This window comes from Pezoporus wallicus, unplaced genomic scaffold, assembly GCF_028554395.1.
Source record: "Pezoporus wallicus isolate ANWC-B61680 ecotype Strahan unplaced genomic scaffold, APGP_CSIRO_Pwel_v1 contig_14259, whole genome shotgun sequence".
In the NCBI taxonomy this organism is placed as follows: Eukaryota; Metazoa; Chordata; class Aves; order Psittaciformes; family Psittacidae; genus Pezoporus; species Pezoporus wallicus.
In genome coordinates, this window is record NW_026642610.1 from 92,245 (window position 1) to 108,301 (window position 16,057).

Genomic DNA, 16,057 nt, shown 5'->3' on the forward strand with positions numbered 1-16,057 from the left:
CTGGCTCCATCCTCCTCTCAGGCACTTGTAGGCAGCCATCAGGTCCCCCCTGAGCCTTCTCTTCTCCAGACTGAGCCCCCCAGGTCACTCAGCCCTTCCCCATCACACTTGGCCTCCAGGCCCTGCACCAGCTCCGTAGCACTTCTCTGGCCCTGATCCAGCACCTCAATGTCTCTCCTGTAGTGAGGGGAGACCCCTTTTATCCCTTTGCAGTTGCCCGGGTACGAGGTGACCTTCACATTCCCTGGAAGCAGGTTCCAGCAACTTGATCCTCCTGACCTGGGGCTGGCGGTGCCATGAGCTCAGCTTGGGCACTGCTGCCACGCTCTGGGAGTCGGAATAGCACTGGGGGTTGGAGGTGGATGGGGATTGAAAGTCGATGGGGATTGAAAGTGGATGATGCTGCTCCAGGGGCTTCCCGGGGCTGTGCCCAGCGGCACCACTGCCACCTTTGCAGCCTCACTCATTCCTTCCTTGCTGGCAACACTAGGTGTGTCTGTTTGCAGAGCACCCACAATGCTTTGAAACGGCCACGATACAAAGGAACAGCATAAGAACACAAGCCATAGGCCAGACCTGCACCTCTGGCTGAGTGAGAGGTTCTGGAGCTCTCCCTTCCAGCAAGCCCCCACCACGGAGCAAATACATGGTGATGTCCAAAGGGAACTGCGGGTGAACTCACTGGTGAGAATGGGGGCACCTGATGGCCAAGCTCTCTTACTGCTGGGAGGCCCTTTGGGCTTCTGTTGCTGTAGGCTGAAGTTAAGTTGATCTGGGTGAAGTGACTGAAGCTGTTGATCTTGGAAACAGATACGAAGAGCTTAAGGGGAGCACAGTCATACCCACATGGCTAAAGCTACTGAGGACCCTGAATGGCCTCCTGTAAACTAAATACCCACCAAAAAGCCATCTGAGATTGTGCTTTGGGAAGAGATAAAGGATTCACAGTGCTGGTGGGAATGGGGAAGGGGGGTGTGTGTGCTCCCTAATTGCAGGGGGAAGGAGCCACCAAACCACCAAAATAAACCCACAGATGTGTTTAATTAAAAAAAAAAAAAAAGATCTTTGGGCTTAACATGTGGTTGTGTTGGGCACCCTTTGTGGGATTGGAAAGGTTTCAAGGTGACTGAGGCAGTTCCCTGGCCTTGGGCATGCCCATACTTGGGTGCTGGCATTGGTGCTAGGTGTTGGGAGAGGATAAATTCACCATGCACCATCAGCCCCAGCAGCTCTCCCAGCCCCTTCCACCATCCTGCACCAGCATTATTGTGCTGGCTCCTGACACTGTGATCCTGAGCCAGGGGTGCTGGGATGTTCACCAACACTTTCATTTTTAATAGCAGGAAAACCTTTTCCTCCATCCTGAGTCAGCAGAAAGGATTTCCCTGGGTTTCCCTGTTGTGGCTTTGGCTGCACTCTCTGCCCCACAGGAGTAGGTGAAAACCGCCAATGCCACACTGCCTTCCAGGGAAGAGCTGGCATCTCCCTTCTCGCAGGAAAGCACACTTCCAGCACAGCCCTGCATGTCTCTGGGAACAAGCTGGAAGGAAAGATGTGCTTGAACTTCTGTGGTTTGCCTCCTCTTTCATCATGGTGCCCACCAGCTGGCAGCACCGCAGTTACTCTCCACCTTTTTCTTTCCCACTTTTTAGCTTCCCTTTTTTTTCCTCTATTTAGAGCTTGCCTAATGGTTTCTCACCACAAACACCGCTGGCAGTGCCTGGGAAACTGGTTTGCCAGGAGAGGAGCTGCACTGAGAGCTCAGGAACATCGAGCAGCAGCACTGTGGGCCCCATGGCCGGGCCTCTAAGATGACATTGACAATGAATGGGGGATATGCCAGTGCTGGAGAACCTGTGCGCAGATTGCTCAGCTCTCCCCGAGCCAGGTAATGGCTGTTTCGTTTAATAGCCAAGAAATGGTTTTGTGTCTGAGCAAGATGATCACCAGATGAAGTGCCAGCCAGCACTTACTGTTGCCAACACCCTGCTGCTCAGGGGTGCTCTGGGAAGCTGCTCGTGGGGCTCAGTGGAAGAACAAGCTCAGAGTTGACTTTTCTGGGGCTGCAGGAATGGGGCAGTGCTGATTGCTCCACTCCCAGGGAGTCCCGTTAAAGCAGAGGTGCCCACGCACACCTCCGGGGGAGTTGGGGTTTGTCTGCACCCGTTCCAGTTTGCACAGCAAAGCCCCGAGGCAACACGGAAGCCACAGAAGCATCCCGAAGGATTTGCAGCCTCGTACTAGGCTGGAGCTGCGTGTGAACTTCCCAGAACCCTCCCGGGGAACACAAGCGGTGTCCGGCAGCCCGGTCGCAGGCGGGTGCCCGGCGAGGCACGTGTCGATCCTGGGCTCTGAGCTCAGCTCCGTTCACGGCGGGCCGTGCCCGGGCAGCTACCGGGGCAGGTCCCTGCCGGCCAAGGCGCTCGGACCCGCGGCTCTGTCGCGGCGCTGGACGAGGGTCCAGCCCCGACGTTCCGCCGCGTCGGGCACGTGACGGGCTGTCGCACAGCGGCGGGTGCGCACCGGGACCCCCGGCCCGGGCGACGCCGGGGGCCCGGGGACTGCAGAGTCGGGGCACCGGGACACGGGAAGTGCGGCACGCGAGAGAGGGGCTCCCGGGTCCGCGGGGTGCGTGGAGCCGAGCCGCGCCCAGCTCCGCCCTCCCGCCGCGGGAATGGTTCCTCCCGGCCCCGCTCTCCCACTCCGGCGGATGCTCGGCGCCGCCGGGCCGGGCCGGGCCGGGCGTGGTTACGTCAGGTCTGGCTCCGCCCCCCGCTGCAGCGCCGAGGGGCGGCCCCCGTGTTCCGCGCCCGCAGGAGCCGGCCCCGGGGTGGGGGCGGGCAGCGTCCTGCGCCGCGCCGAGCATGCGAGAGCCGGCGAGCCGGGCTGCAGCGGCCGCGGTGGCGGAGCCATGCTGCTGGCCTCGGCCGTGGTGGTGTGGGAATGGCTGAACGAGCACGGGCGGTGGCGGCCCTACAGCCCGGCCGTCAGCCACCACATCGAGGCTGTGGCCCGCGCCGGGCCGCGGGCAGGCGGCAGCGTGGTGCTGGGCCAGGCCGACAGCCGCCTGGCGCCCTACATCATCGACCTGCAGTCCATGCACCAGTTCCGCCAGGACACCGGTGAGTCGGCCGGGCCGGGCCTCCCGCGCTACCCTCGCGTTGATTTGCGCCGCTCGACCTGGCTGCACGTTGCACCGGGCCCCCGGTCTGGCCTTGCTGTTGGACGGCGGCCGGGGCGCAGCACTACCCGCGGCTCTCGGCTGCAGGGTGCTCTTGGCTTCGGATTTGAGTTGCGCCGCTCGGTGCCGGCCAGCGGGGCCGGACCTTGCACTGCATCGTGCTGACCGCTCTGCAGTTTCACCGCACCGCGCCACCGGGCCCAGCCAGCGCTGCCCGCCCTGGGCCCTCGGGCAGCCCCGCGCTGCCCTGCTCGGTCAGGTGCTTTCCTGCCTGCCACCATTGGTCCGGAGTCGTTCTGCATCCCAGGGCCCTTGTTGCATTGCACTGGTTGGTGTGGATTTGCTTCGCTGCCAGGTCCGGTGTTGCGTGGCGCTGCCAGACCTGGGATTGCCTTGCACTGTGTTGCACAATGCTGTGCTGCCGGGCCCCATACTGCATTGCCTAAGCCGGAGCTGGGCTGTACTGCGCTGCCTTTCCCAGTCCTGAATCACATTGTGGTGCCTTGCCCTGCCTTACATCCCTTCCATCCCATCACCCACTCTGCCATCATGTTGCTGGCTTTACTGTGCTGCTGGGTGCTGCACTACATTACACTGCTTGATCCGGGATTGCACTGCCCGGTCCCACACGGCACCTGGATTTGCCTTGCACTGCCCTGTGCAGCTTGCCCTGGAATAGCACAGCTCTGCTTCTCTGTACCCAGCACCATGCTGCTGCCGAGCCCTGCCTGATGCTGCCTGAGCCCATGCTGCCTGGCATCACCTGCTGCCAGCTTGTGTTACGCCATCCCGCCTCGTCCCCCCCAGGTGCTTGTCATATCGTGTGCTGCCCAGCCTTGCCTGTGCATTCCTGGTCCCATATGGGGTCATGCTGCCTGGCCTCCTCCCTGCTGCACCTCCCTGAGCCCTGTTGCACGCTGTGGCCTTTTCCTTTCCTGCTCCACAGCCCCTTTGTGTGTGGAGCCTGTCCTCTGCAGACCCTGCCCAGGCCGTGTTCCACCATGCCTAGCTGCCTCTGCTACCCTAGGGCTGCCGCCAACCCCAAAGACCCTGTGCTATGCAATTCTTGTGGGCTAAATTAAGGCATAGGCAGGTGGGAGGTCCCCAGGGTGATGGTTTGGACAGGTGAAGCGGTATTCGGTGTGTGGGGGAAATGAGAAGGCACTGGGGGGGTCCACAGGGTAGGGTGCCTGGAAGGGCTTCCAAAGTGGTGGGGCATGTATGGTCTTGGATGTGGGTCACAGGCATCCATGGGGGAGAGATTGGCGCAGGGGATTTGTGTCCCCCAGCATATGATGGCCACAGGGAGGGGGACCAGCCAGTTTCCTCGTCCCTGGGGCAGGGGGTGTTGGGTGCTCTGGGGTGCTGGGCACTCTCCTTTGTCCTGCTTCCCCTAGCAGCCCCGGGGGCTGGTGGGGACCCTCCCCTGCCCGGGGGTGTGGGGATGAGGGAACTCTGCGGCAGGGCTGGGGGCCAGCCTCTGAGGGCTATTGTCGCCAGGAAGGAGGCCTGAATGGGGGATTGTTCTGTGTCTCCCTGGGTTGCTGGGGATGTTGGTATTTTGGGTCATTAAACAGCTCTGATTTGGGGGGGGGTCGCGACCCTGGCAGGGCCTGAATAGCTATTGTCCCTTTTCTTCCCCTGCTGAATGGGAGGCCGGCTGGCCACGCCGGTCTGGGGGAGCGCCTGGCATTCCCACACCACCGCGCGGGGACCGACAGATGCCACATGCCGCTGCTGCCGCCCTTCCCGCCTCATGCTGGATTAGGATAAATTATCGTCCCACTCCCCTCTGGCCCTGCTTTGTGCCACCAGTGCCAGCAGCTCTTCTCCCCTGGTTGTCCCTTGGCAGGACAGGAACAGTGGTCTGGCTTCCCCGGGGTGCAGCTGCACCCCATTCTTCATAGCAGGGTGCTAATGTAATTAGTGCTAATAAACAGCTTTTTTTTTTTTTTCCTTCCTTTTTAGCCCACTTTCTCGTGGAATGTGTTCTTGTATTGGGTCAGGTGGTGGTGACTGCTCCCAGTGGAGAGGTGGGGGTAAAAAAGACTGAAATTCTTGCAGGCTGTGCAAGACACGTGGTGAAAAGCTGAAGCAGGCGACTTAGTATTTCTTCTCTTTGAGCCTTCTTGTTCCTGCTGCTGGCAGTGGGGCTGAGCCATGGGGGTTTGCATGAGTGTGGAGGCAATGATGCTCATGAGCTCATCCCACCCACTAACAAACAATTCTGGGCACCAGAGGCATGCTCAGGATGGGACCCCAGGGCTGAGCCTGGCCACGTTCTCCATTGCAAGGCTCAGAGCTGCTCCTTAAATCTTTTGTTACCCATCCTGCTCTGGACCTGAGAGGGAGATGGGGCCATGGCAGGCACTGCAGGTGTCTGGTGTCTACATGCCTGGTTTCATCAGGCTCCCATGGAGGGCCCTGGGAACAGGTTGGATTGGCCAAGCTTGTGGTTCTGTTTCCCCATCAGGGCTTGGGCTAGGAGGGCAGCTGCCACAGTAGACCAATCTGGCCTTCCCTCACTGGGTGCACCCCAGTGCTATGTGTTATAGAGCCATGGGGCTCCCTGGCCTTTCAAGTGTGGCTATGGCAGGGCAGTTTGCAGGCAGCAGTGTGGGAGCACCAAGGCACATCAGTCCCCTGGCAGGGCAGAGACAGTGGCTGAGCCAGGAAGCCAGAAAACTGTCCCGTCCCCCTGTGGAACAACTCTGGCAGGGCAGGTTGGGGTGGTTTTGCTCCCTGCCTGCAGGTGGATGCTGGCGCCAGGGCCTGACAACCTCTCTCACCCTCCCTCAGGCACTATCCGACCTGTCCGGCGCAGCTACTATGACCCATCTTCAGCGCCAGGCAAGGGAGTTGTCTGGGAGTGGGAGAACGACAGTGGGACGTGGACGCCCTACGACATGGATGTGGGTATCACCATCCAGCGTGCCTACGAGAAACAGCACCCTTGGGTGGACCTGAGTGCCATTGGCTTCTGCTATGTCATCGACTTTGCCACCATGGGCCAGATCAACCGTCAGACCCAGCGCAAGCGCCGTGTTCGCCGCCGCCTTGACATGGTCTATCCTCTGGTCTCAGGCACCCTGCCCAAGTCACAGTCCTGGCCGGCCAGCCCTGGTGCGGCAGCAGCCCCCCCAGTTCCAGCCTGTGCCTGTCCCCAGTGTCTCCTGGTCATGAGTGTCAAAGCCACTGTGTCAGCTGCTGGCCCTGGCACTGCCACCCTGCAGACCCGCAAAGTTCCCCCTGCGCCACCCGCCACCTCCAAAGCAGCAGTGCCAGCCCTGGGGGCCAAGGCACCGGACAGCGTGGCTGCGGTGCGTGGCTCACTGAAGCCGCTGGCAGCCCAAAGCAGCCGGCGCCAGGCAGGCAGCACACCGGCCTTGAGCTCAGCCAGCACCACCTCCAGTCCCCCTGGCGCGGGCAGCAGCAAAGCTTCCCGCCCTGGCCTTGGCACCCTGAACCGCAGCCACCTCCAGCGCCTGGCCATCGCCCAGTCCCGTGTCCTCATTGCCTCTGGGTGAGTCCTGTCACGTGCGAGCCAGAGGGTAGCTGGGGGAAGAACAGGGTCAGTGTGGGTTTTGGGTTGGTTTTTCCCTGGGGCACAGAGGGGCAGCAGCCCCTGGGGGCTCCCTGCTGCAAGGGTGTGATTGCCCCCGAGCCTGGTGGGAGATCTCATGGTCTCCAGCCTCCCGTGGACAGAGAGCTCTGCTGGGCCCCTCGCCTTCCACACTGGTGCCTGGGGACTGAAGCAGGGATGGGGTGGCTTCTGCATCTCAATGAGTAGGTTGAGGCTGCTCTTTCTCTCGGTGGCAGGGGATGAGTGGGGGACTGCAAAAGGCCCAAAGAAAAGCCATTCAGAACCTATGAGAAGGGGTCCCTCCAGACCCCCACCCTCTGAAGACATTTTTTTCGAGGGAGTGGGCATTTAATGAGCCTGTTTCTCTCCTTTGTCTGGCTCTGCCATGAGCCTTCTGTTGCAGCCTGCCCCCTTTTCTCTCCCTCTCCATCCTCCCCCTTCCCTCCACTCCTGACCTGGGAAACTTTCCCATGGAAGAGAGCCCTAAGGGGAGGGGAGAAAGAGCTGTGGCAGCAATGTGGCCATAGGAGAAAAGAGTTAAAAACCAACAGACCGGCCCAGGGAGCAGTGACAAAAAGGGGCTGTGAATGGAGGCGCAGGCAGGGTTTCTAAAGAGTGAGAGAAAAGGCGGCAGTGGGGCAGGGGGGCATGTCGCCCCATTGGGGGATTTTCTATTTCCAGCCTGTTCAGTTGCTCAGGCAACTATTGTCTGGCCCTGGGGCCTGTGGGGCTGTGGGTGCCTGCTGCCAGCCCTGATGTGCTCTCTGCTGGCTCTTTGTAGGGTCCCCACTGTCCCTGTGAAGAACCTCACAGGCTCTAGCCCCGTCAACCCAGCACTGGCAGGTGAGGGTGGGGTGACTGATCCCTGTCCCCAGGGGGAAGTCAGCCCCAGCTGGCTGTTTTTGGGGGGAGCATCTGGGGTTCTGGGTGCTGCTGGGTGATCAGTGCCGTTTCGCCCAGGGATCACAGGGATCCTAATGAGTGCAGCCGGGCTACCTGTCTGCCTGACGCGGCCCCCCAAGCTGGTGCTGCACCCCCCTCCTGTCAGCAAGAGTGAGATCCAGTCCATCCCTGGCATCTCCCACTCCTGCCGCAAGACCACCAAGAAACAAGCCAAGAAGGGTAAGAGGAGCTTTTCCACTTGGCTTCCCTACCTGGTTCCCCTATCCCCTCCTGCTGCTCCCAGCAGTGGGTTTCCCCCATGCTGCCATCTAGTTCCTCTGACTCTTGCTCTCCCGCAGGTAAAACTCCAGAGGAAGTACTGAAAAAATACCTGCAGAAGGTGCGGCATCCGCCGGATGAGGTGCGAGCAGCAGGGGCTGTGCTGGGGTGTCCTGGGGTTCTCTGACCCGGGAGTAGTGACTGGAGACATGGGTGATGGAGACATGCCATGCAGTGGTCTCCCACTGCCACCTGTGGCTGTGCCCTCTCCCCATCCAGAGAGGGTCTCTGTGCCACATGCAGATGTTGGCCAGCCCTTGCAGCCACCCAGGGGTGGGTGCTAGTCCCTGCGCAAGAGCTGGGCAGCTCATCGGCCCCGTGTCCTTGGTGAGGCTCTGGCTACATCCATCCTTCTGACCCTTCTCTTCCACGCAGGACTGCACCATCTGCATGGAGCGCCTCTCTGCACCCTCTGGCTACAAGGGACCCCAGATGGCCATCAAGCCTGACCTGGTGGGCAAGCTGGTGAAATGTGGCCATGTCTTCCACCTCCACTGCCTGGTCGCCATGTACAACAATGGCAACAAGGTGTGAGACTGTGGCCCTGCTTGGTGGCTGTGCTGAGGTCCACCTGCCCTCAGCAGGGCAGTGCACAAGTCCTGGCGTGCTGGAGGGCTCAGACCTCCCTGCTCTGGTAGGGAGTTTAGTTTTTAGCAGCAGCAGGACTTCAGAACCGTTCGGTCACAAACCAGGGTCGTGCAGGTGTTTTTCCCCCACTGTGCCCAGTTTTGCATCCCTGCTTTCCTCCTCCTTAGTGAACTTTGACCCCTGTGTGTTTGAGCAGAGCTACCTGGTGTCTGGTGCCAGGCAGTGCTTTTCCAGCAAGTGCTGGGTTTTCCTGAGCCCCCTTGTGCTCGAAGTCCTGAGGAAAATGAGCCGTTGTGCTCAAAGTCCTGAGGAAAATGTGTTAATGCGTTTCACGTGGCTTGAGGAAATTGAAATATTTCCTACCTTTTCCTCTTTGAAATAAAAATGTAAAAAAAACAAGGCAGAGGTAGGGAAAGTAGCAAGGGCTGTGAAACTGGTGAGGAAGAGAAACACAGACCTTGGGGGTTTGGTTGCAGTTGGGTCAGTGTAGCAAATTTCTCCAAGCCCTACCCCTGCATCCCAAGTGCTTTTGAAATTACTGATTTCATGAGAAAACCATCAGCCTGCGCTGCTCAGGGATGACGTGTCCAGTCTGGCTCATTGTTGGGAGATACCGGTTTCATTATGTTCCCCTCTTCTCTCAGGATGGAAGCCTGCAGTGTCCCACCTGCAAAACCATCTATGGGGTGAAGACGGGGACACAGCCCCCAGGGAAGATGGAATATCACATTATCCCTCATGCGCTGCCTGGCCACTCTGACTGCAAAACCATCCGCATCATCTACAACATTCCCCCAGGGGTGCAGGTACGTCCCAGCCCCATGCCCAGTGGGGTATGTGTATGGTGCCCTGTGGGAACTGGTGGCCCTTGTCATGCCTTGGCTTGGGGCTCTGGGTTCAATGATGTCTCAGGAGCTGCATGTCCATAAGGATGTGGGAAGTCTGGGGTACATCTGCATGGAAGCGTTGGCCCTGTCTGCTTAAATGGCACGGTAGCAGGCCGTAGAATTTAGGGTCGCTGTGCTGGATCATGTCCACCTAGCACAGAAGCAAGCAGCTCTGCATCCACCGAGGTTGTGGGTTACCTTATGCCCAGAGCATCCCTCTGAGATTCAAAAGGATTTTGTTCTTCCAATCCACACGCTGCAGGGACCGGAGCACCCAAACCCTGGGAAGAGCTTCACCGCCCGTGGCTTCCCGCGGCACTGCTACCTGCCAGACAGCGAGAAGGGCAGGAAGGTAAAGGGCAACTGGGGTGGCCCGAGCCAGCCAGGGCACACTCAAGGGTGTATTGAGGCAGAGAGGGAGCAAGCAGCTACTTGGAGCATGGGGAAAAGCAGATACGGCTTATGTAGGCAAATCTGGGTGGAGGTTTTCCCCACAGCCCACCCATCATGCTCTGCAGGGGCCCAGTGATGTTCCTATGCACTGGGGGAGCTCTGCAGCCTGGTCCACTATTCCGGTTGGGGTAGGACCCTGTGCTGGGATCCCAAGCTCCCTGGAGGGCTTGGCTGTGGGTTGCTCATGTTGCCGGGGTGTACCAGGATGATCAGGCATGCCCTGCGCAGAAGTGGGTGCTCCCTCCAGTGTTTGCCTTGCTGCCTGCTCCAGCTCTCCCCTCCACAGGTACTGAAGTTGCTGCTGGTAGCCTGGGACCGGCGCTTGATCTTTGCCATTGGGACCTCCAGCACCACAGGCGAGTCAGACACGGTGATCTGGAATGAGATCCACCACAAGACAGAGTTTGGCTCCAACCTCACTGGCCACGGCTACCCCGACATCAACTACCTGGACAATGTCCTGGCTGAGCTTGCGGCCCAGGGCATCACAGAGGAGAGCCTGGCACAGGAGAAGGACTGAGACCACAGCAGTGAGGCCAGGGAAGGGGCACCTGTGCCACTCCCGAGGATAAACCTGCTGAAGAAACCCACCTGGGTGCTTTGCAGGGAGCACCTGGGACCCCTGCTCCTGGTGGCACCCACCCAGTGAGAGCATCTGTAGACTGGCTGGGAATCTGAGAGAAGGTCCTTTTGGACATCCCCTTTGCTCCTGTGGGAAAGCCTTGCCCCACAGAGCTGCAGGGCTTTACGCTGGCCCTGCCATCCCCTCTGGCTGGTGTCCTGTCCCCCCTGCTGCTGTGCCAAGGGCTTGGGGGGTGCCAGATTCCCCTCTCTTCTCGTCCATGGATGGTCCGAGCTTGGCTTGATGCCGCTGGCATCCATCTGGGGTTGGGACCTGGCCTGGGGTGGGAGCGGGTCCATGGGAGTCCCCTTTGCTCTGCCTTTTCCCTCAGCCATCTGTTTGTTCATTTGTCCTGTCTGGTACCTCCCCACTGGTCTCCTGTGTCCATGGAGGTTGGGGGCCCCGGTCTGCTCTGGCTGGCCCCTAGCCCTGTGCCCTCTTCTCCTCTTGGCTGTGTCTGAGCTGTGCCCTGCAGGGTTCCCTTGTCTGGGCTGCCCCCATCCTGTGCCAGGGAGGGAAGGGCAGGGTGGGGGGAGAGGGGGAGCATGTTTCCTGGCCCATCTCCTGCCCTCTGTTTAGTGGGTTCCTTGAACTGTTCGTATGGGGGAATCCCCGCGGTGAATTTTTATATACCTCGTGTTTGGGGGTTTTCGTATATATGTACATATAGGTGGTGGCATTCTGTGAGGTTGCCTGGGGGGGAGAATGCAGTGCTGTGGCCAGGCTTGGTGGCACTTGGGGTGCTGAGGGGACAGGGGCAGCACTGCTCCCCTACTGTGGAGACCCCCCACCCCAAAGAGGGTCTGTGCCCCATGGTGGGGCTGTCATCTGTGGGTCACAGTATCACAGTATGCTAGAGATTGGAAGGGACCTCGAAAGATCATCTAGTCCAATCCCCCTGCCGGAGCAGGAACACCTAGATAGTGTTACACAGGAATGTGTCCAGGCGGGTTTTGAATGTCTCCAGGGAAGGAGACTCCACAACCTCCCTGGGCAGCCTGTTCCAGTGTTCTGTCACCCTCACTGAGAAAAAGTTTCTTCTCAAGTTTAAGTGGAACCTCTTGTGTTCCAGTTTGTACCCATTAGCCCTTGTCCTATCATTGTTTGCCACTGAGTAGAGCCTGGCTCCATCCTCGTGACACTCCCCCTTTATATATTTATAGACATGGGGCCAGGTGCAGGTGGGAATCATTCCCCTTCCTGCTAGGTCCCAGCACCATCCCCAGAGACCATCCCCCTGAGAGGGGGAGGCAGCCGGCAGTTAATTGTCACTGATTTTGGGCTGGGGCCAGGGAGGGTGGCATGGGAGGACATTATGGGTGATGGGGGGTTGCATGGGCATCTTGGGGTTCCTGCCAGGCCTTGGACACTTAATAGGGCCTCTCAGAGCCACCTGTGAGAGGGTGCTGAGGAGGTGCCGGCAGTTCTGGGGGTCCTGTGGGGCACTCCCTGTCGGTGGGGTTGACTGTGTTCATGTCCCTGTCCCGCAAGACCCTGGGATTTGAAAAGTGGGACCCTGGGGGAGGCGGTGCCCACCACTGCCCATGCTGACCCCAGTCCTGCACTGCTGCTCCCAGGGCTTTGGGGCTTCCTTGCCCGTTTTGTTGCATTCCCCTCCTGGTGTTCCTGAGGGGTCACCTCACCCCCCCCCGTCCCTGGGGACAAAGCTGCGGCGGGGAGGGGGGGCGTCCCGCTGTGCATCGTTCTGTTGTCGTGGCTGTTTTAACTCTCCCCTCGTGGGGGTGTGTTGGTCCCCGCCGGCCGCCCCACGGAGCGAGGGCTGGGGGTCAATAAAGCAGATGGTGGGGATGCTCGCTGTCCCTGCACGGCCTGGCCTCTCTGTTGTCTTCTGTCCGTCGTCTGTGTGGCCAGGTGAGCGAGGGGGCACGGCAGGGAGGGCCCGGCACCCTTCGTCCCCTGATGCCCCTTTGCATGGGGCTGACCCCAGCCTTCATTAGCATGGGATGGTATTTTCTACCTCAAGGGAGAAAACCTCTTTCCGCAGGAAAACCCCGTTTTGGGCGGCTCTGCAGCTGGGGGAGCTGCTGCAGTGCCATTTCTCTTCCACCGCAGCCCTGGACTTCCCCCTGCAGAGAACTCGTGGCTGGAGCTATGCAAAACCCTCCCATGGCCGGGGGGAGCCCCCTCGCCCGCGCTGTCACCATCACACAGACTCTTCACAACGTGACTTTTTTTTTTCCTTTTTTTAATGCTGTGTTCCCTCCACAGTTTCTGGCTGAAATAAAACTGATCCGTGCCTCTGCGCGTGTGTGTATATCTATCCCGATAGATATACATGGAGACAGGGGTGCCCTCCCGCTGCAGCAGGCAGAGGTCAGTGGCTAATGCTGCGCGTGTCTCCATGAGGTCGCCCTGCTCCCTCCTGTCCCGCAGGGAAGTGCTGCTCCTGCCGTCTGTGCTGGCCCTGGGGGCTGCAGGTCCCGGGGGCTCTCTGCAGGGCTGGGGCTCTTCTCCCCAGGAGTCAGGCTCCTGCACGCATCCTGACCCGGTTTTTACAAGGAGCAAGTCTCCACTGTGGATGTGCCCATGCACTGCTGGTGTTGTGTGTGTGGGAGAAGGGAAGGTTGCACAGCTTTCACTGGCTTTTTGGGGCCAGCCTGGGGGGAAGAAGATGTCTGTGCTGAGGGTTTCTTTTTCCCTGGGCGCCCCAGCGTCCTGAGCAGCTTGTTGAAGGGTACACTGGGTCCCCTTTTTCTGGTTTTGAGATGGGGGCACAGCTGGGGCATGGCTGCAGTGGAGGGGAAGCTCATTTCAGCTCTGAAGCGGCAGAAACCCCAGGACTGGTTGGAAGGGGAAGATGCAGTCGTGGAGGTGCAGGGCCTGGTGGAGGGATGTCGTGGTGTGTGCTGGTGACGGGTTGACCCTGGGACTTGGCCTCTGAGGCCAGCTGGGGACAGGTCTGAAGGGCCATGGAACCTCTCAGGAGCTTGATGCTGGAGCTTGGGGATCTGGAGGGCAGGAGCATGTGTTACCCCATGGACAGGTGAGCCTTGGTTCTCTGTGGGGACAGGGACCCTCAGCTCCAGGGGGCTGCTGGTGCTGCACAGCTTTGCTTGTGGCAGGGGTGCTGGGTAAAGGGCTTGGCCTGGGTTTGGGGGACAGTTGGGATGGGAGGGGACATGGGACGGGGACATGGCAGTCATGCCAACAGTCCCTCCAGCTGTTGCTGGTACCCCTTACCCACAGAGAGCACAGTCCTGTCTTCCAGGCTTGCAGCAGGGCTGTCCCCTTCGCCCACTGCACGGTATCCCTTTGCCTTGTACCTCCAGCGGCTGTAGCAGACTGTCGCCAGGATGGTGGCCAGCCCCGCCAGCACTGCTGCAGTGATGCCGGCCACCTCGCCCCCTGACAGCCCCCGGCCCCTCACCATCTCTGTTGCATGCTGGATTTCTTCTGGCTGGACTGGCCGCCACGTGTGGCTCTGCCCATCCCTGACCCAGGCGCTGCCTCCATCCACGCTGCTCACCAGCACGGTGTCGATGGCCGGCGGGCTGGTGGGGGGCCGGGTGAAGGGGGGCAGTCGGGCAGGTGGCAATGAGCCCCCTGTGAGGATTCCAGCCTGGACGCAGTATTCCACCTGGCAGCTATTGCTGATGAGTGCCAAGTGCTGGCTGAAGCCTGGGGGGCATTTCTTGTCATGGAGGTCCTTGGCAGTGCCCTGGTGCTGCCTTGCCCAGGGGTTCCCTGCCTGGCAGCTAAAGAAACCCCCAAAGGGCACTGCATACTGGCTACCCCCCTCGTAATCCTGGCTCACGCACACCATAAGCTCATCAAAGAGCTTCAGTGGGAAGTACCCCAAGGGGCAGGATTGGGCACCGGTGATGGGGTTGACACTCTGGCTGCTGAACAGCCCTCCAAAGAGGTATCCCAAGCCTGGGGCCACTGTCCTGCTCGCAGCACACCAGTAGGCTCTGAATTGCACCCGGGAGAGCCAGAAGACATCCTGGCACTTGCGGTGACAGAAGATGCCCAGGGTGCACTTTTTGTGGCACTCCAGATGGCTGTGACCTTCCTCCTGCTCCTGCATGCCCAGCAGCACTGCAGTGTAGGTGCTGGGGCAGGAGAATGCTCCAGTGAGGGGGTTCCTCTGCTCCAGCCCCTGGCAGAGCATGCTGGTGTCGGGGCCGGCCAGCCCAGTGCACTCCTGGAAAGCTCCCCCAAAGGTGAAGTTGGTCATGGCACCCTCGCAGGAGCCATCATCGGTGTTGGCATGGAAGTTGAAGTTGGGTGAGGTGGCATCAGTGCAGCCCGGGTAGGTGTTGAAGGTGTAGTAGCGGCGGATGGCCATCTCCACATGCCTGGCCAGCTTCTTTACTGTGGGGGACGGCAGCTCTGGCAGCGTGCTGGGCTTGATGAAGAAGTACAGGGGCAGCCCTGAGCGGTCGAGAGCCACCAGCTGGTTTCTGATTCCCTCCTGCCAGGTCTTGAGGGTGATGCCTGGGTAAAACGGGGGCCCGCCAATGCTCTCTACCCTGGAGCTGGTGCGGTTCTCCAGATACTGCTTGGTGAAGCCAGAGCTGATGTTCAGGGACTCCTCGCTTTTCACACTGATGATGCTGTGGAAAGCCACACCGGCTGAGGCTGTGACTGCACTCCGTTTGGCCGAGCTGTCTTTCAGGAAAATTGCCTTGATCTGATCCTCCTGCACCAAGCTTGCTCCAGCGTCCACAGACGTGATGGTGTGGGTGCCGTAGTTAAGCACCAGCACCTCAGCCAGAAAGTCAGCCATGCGTGTTTGGTTGTTCTCCAGGTGGCTGGCGATGGTCAGCAGCTGCTTCTTGAAGCCCTTGTCTAGGACTGCCCCTGGGTCGACCTTGGCTGTGTAAACCAGGTTCCTGACTTGCACGCGGGTGGTGACGGCGCGGTCTTTCACTTGGTGGGTCTTGGTCCTCTGAAAGTCATACGAGAACTTGCCATTGATGGAGGAGAAGAGGAACGGCTCCAGGTTGATGGAGGCAGAGGTGATGCTTTGGTAATCTTTCCAGGACTCGATGATCTCAGAGTTGATGTCCAGGTTGCTCTGCTTGCGAGGGATAGTGAAGACCTCATCTGGAATGATGTAAGATCCATCTTCTGTGGTCTTACACAGTGAGTAGCCCAGATTGATGACTTTGCCCATATCCAAATTCCTGAGGTTATCCCAGCCGCCCCCTGGCAGCACTTCCAGACCTGGGAGCTTCAGGGTCTTCTTGCACTCCGGAAGCCTGGTGGAGGGGGACAGCTCCTGGCTCTGCTCAGCCCCTGTCACCAAAGCCACTAACATGGAGGCCAGCAGGACCCCCACCAGCAGCCAGCCCATGGCCGAGCCGGCACGGGGCCTTTGCCAGACGCCTGGGTGCTGGGGCTGCAAAGGGGAAATGAGCTGCTGGGGCTGTAGCTGTGGGTGTTTCCTCCTTTGGGGGTTGAACAAATGTGAAAGGGAAAGGAGAAATGAGAACTGAGGACTGTGAAGAATGGCCAAGTGGAGCTGATCAAGTGGGTGGGGAGTAGCATGTAGAGGT

At 59.8% G+C, this 16,057-nt stretch overlaps 2 protein-coding genes across 2 annotated transcripts; one reads left to right on the forward strand and one right to left on the reverse strand.

Annotated features, from left to right (window-relative positions):
- The first annotated feature begins 2,784 nt into the window (after positions 1-2,784).
- On the forward strand, positions 2,785-11,056 carry DTX4 (deltex E3 ubiquitin ligase 4). Its single transcript, XM_057430945.1, has 9 exons — positions 2,785-3,122; positions 5,981-6,704; positions 7,546-7,607; positions 7,725-7,886; positions 8,006-8,067; positions 8,361-8,513; positions 9,218-9,379; positions 9,723-9,812; positions 10,200-11,056. Exons 1-9 carry the CDS (start codon positions 2,912-2,914, stop codon positions 10,431-10,433), a joined length of 1,860 nt encoding a protein of 619 aa, XP_057286928.1. The 5' UTR covers positions 2,785-2,911; the 3' UTR covers positions 10,434-11,056.
- Positions 11,057-12,896: 1,840 nt separating this feature from the next.
- MPEG1 (macrophage expressed 1) lies at positions 12,897-15,952 on the reverse strand. The gene has a single exon (XM_057430946.1). It carries the CDS (start codon positions 15,853-15,855, stop codon positions 13,696-13,698), a length of 2,160 nt encoding a protein of 719 aa, XP_057286929.1. The 5' UTR covers positions 15,856-15,952; the 3' UTR covers positions 12,897-13,695.
- Positions 15,953-16,057: the final 105 nt, after the last annotated feature.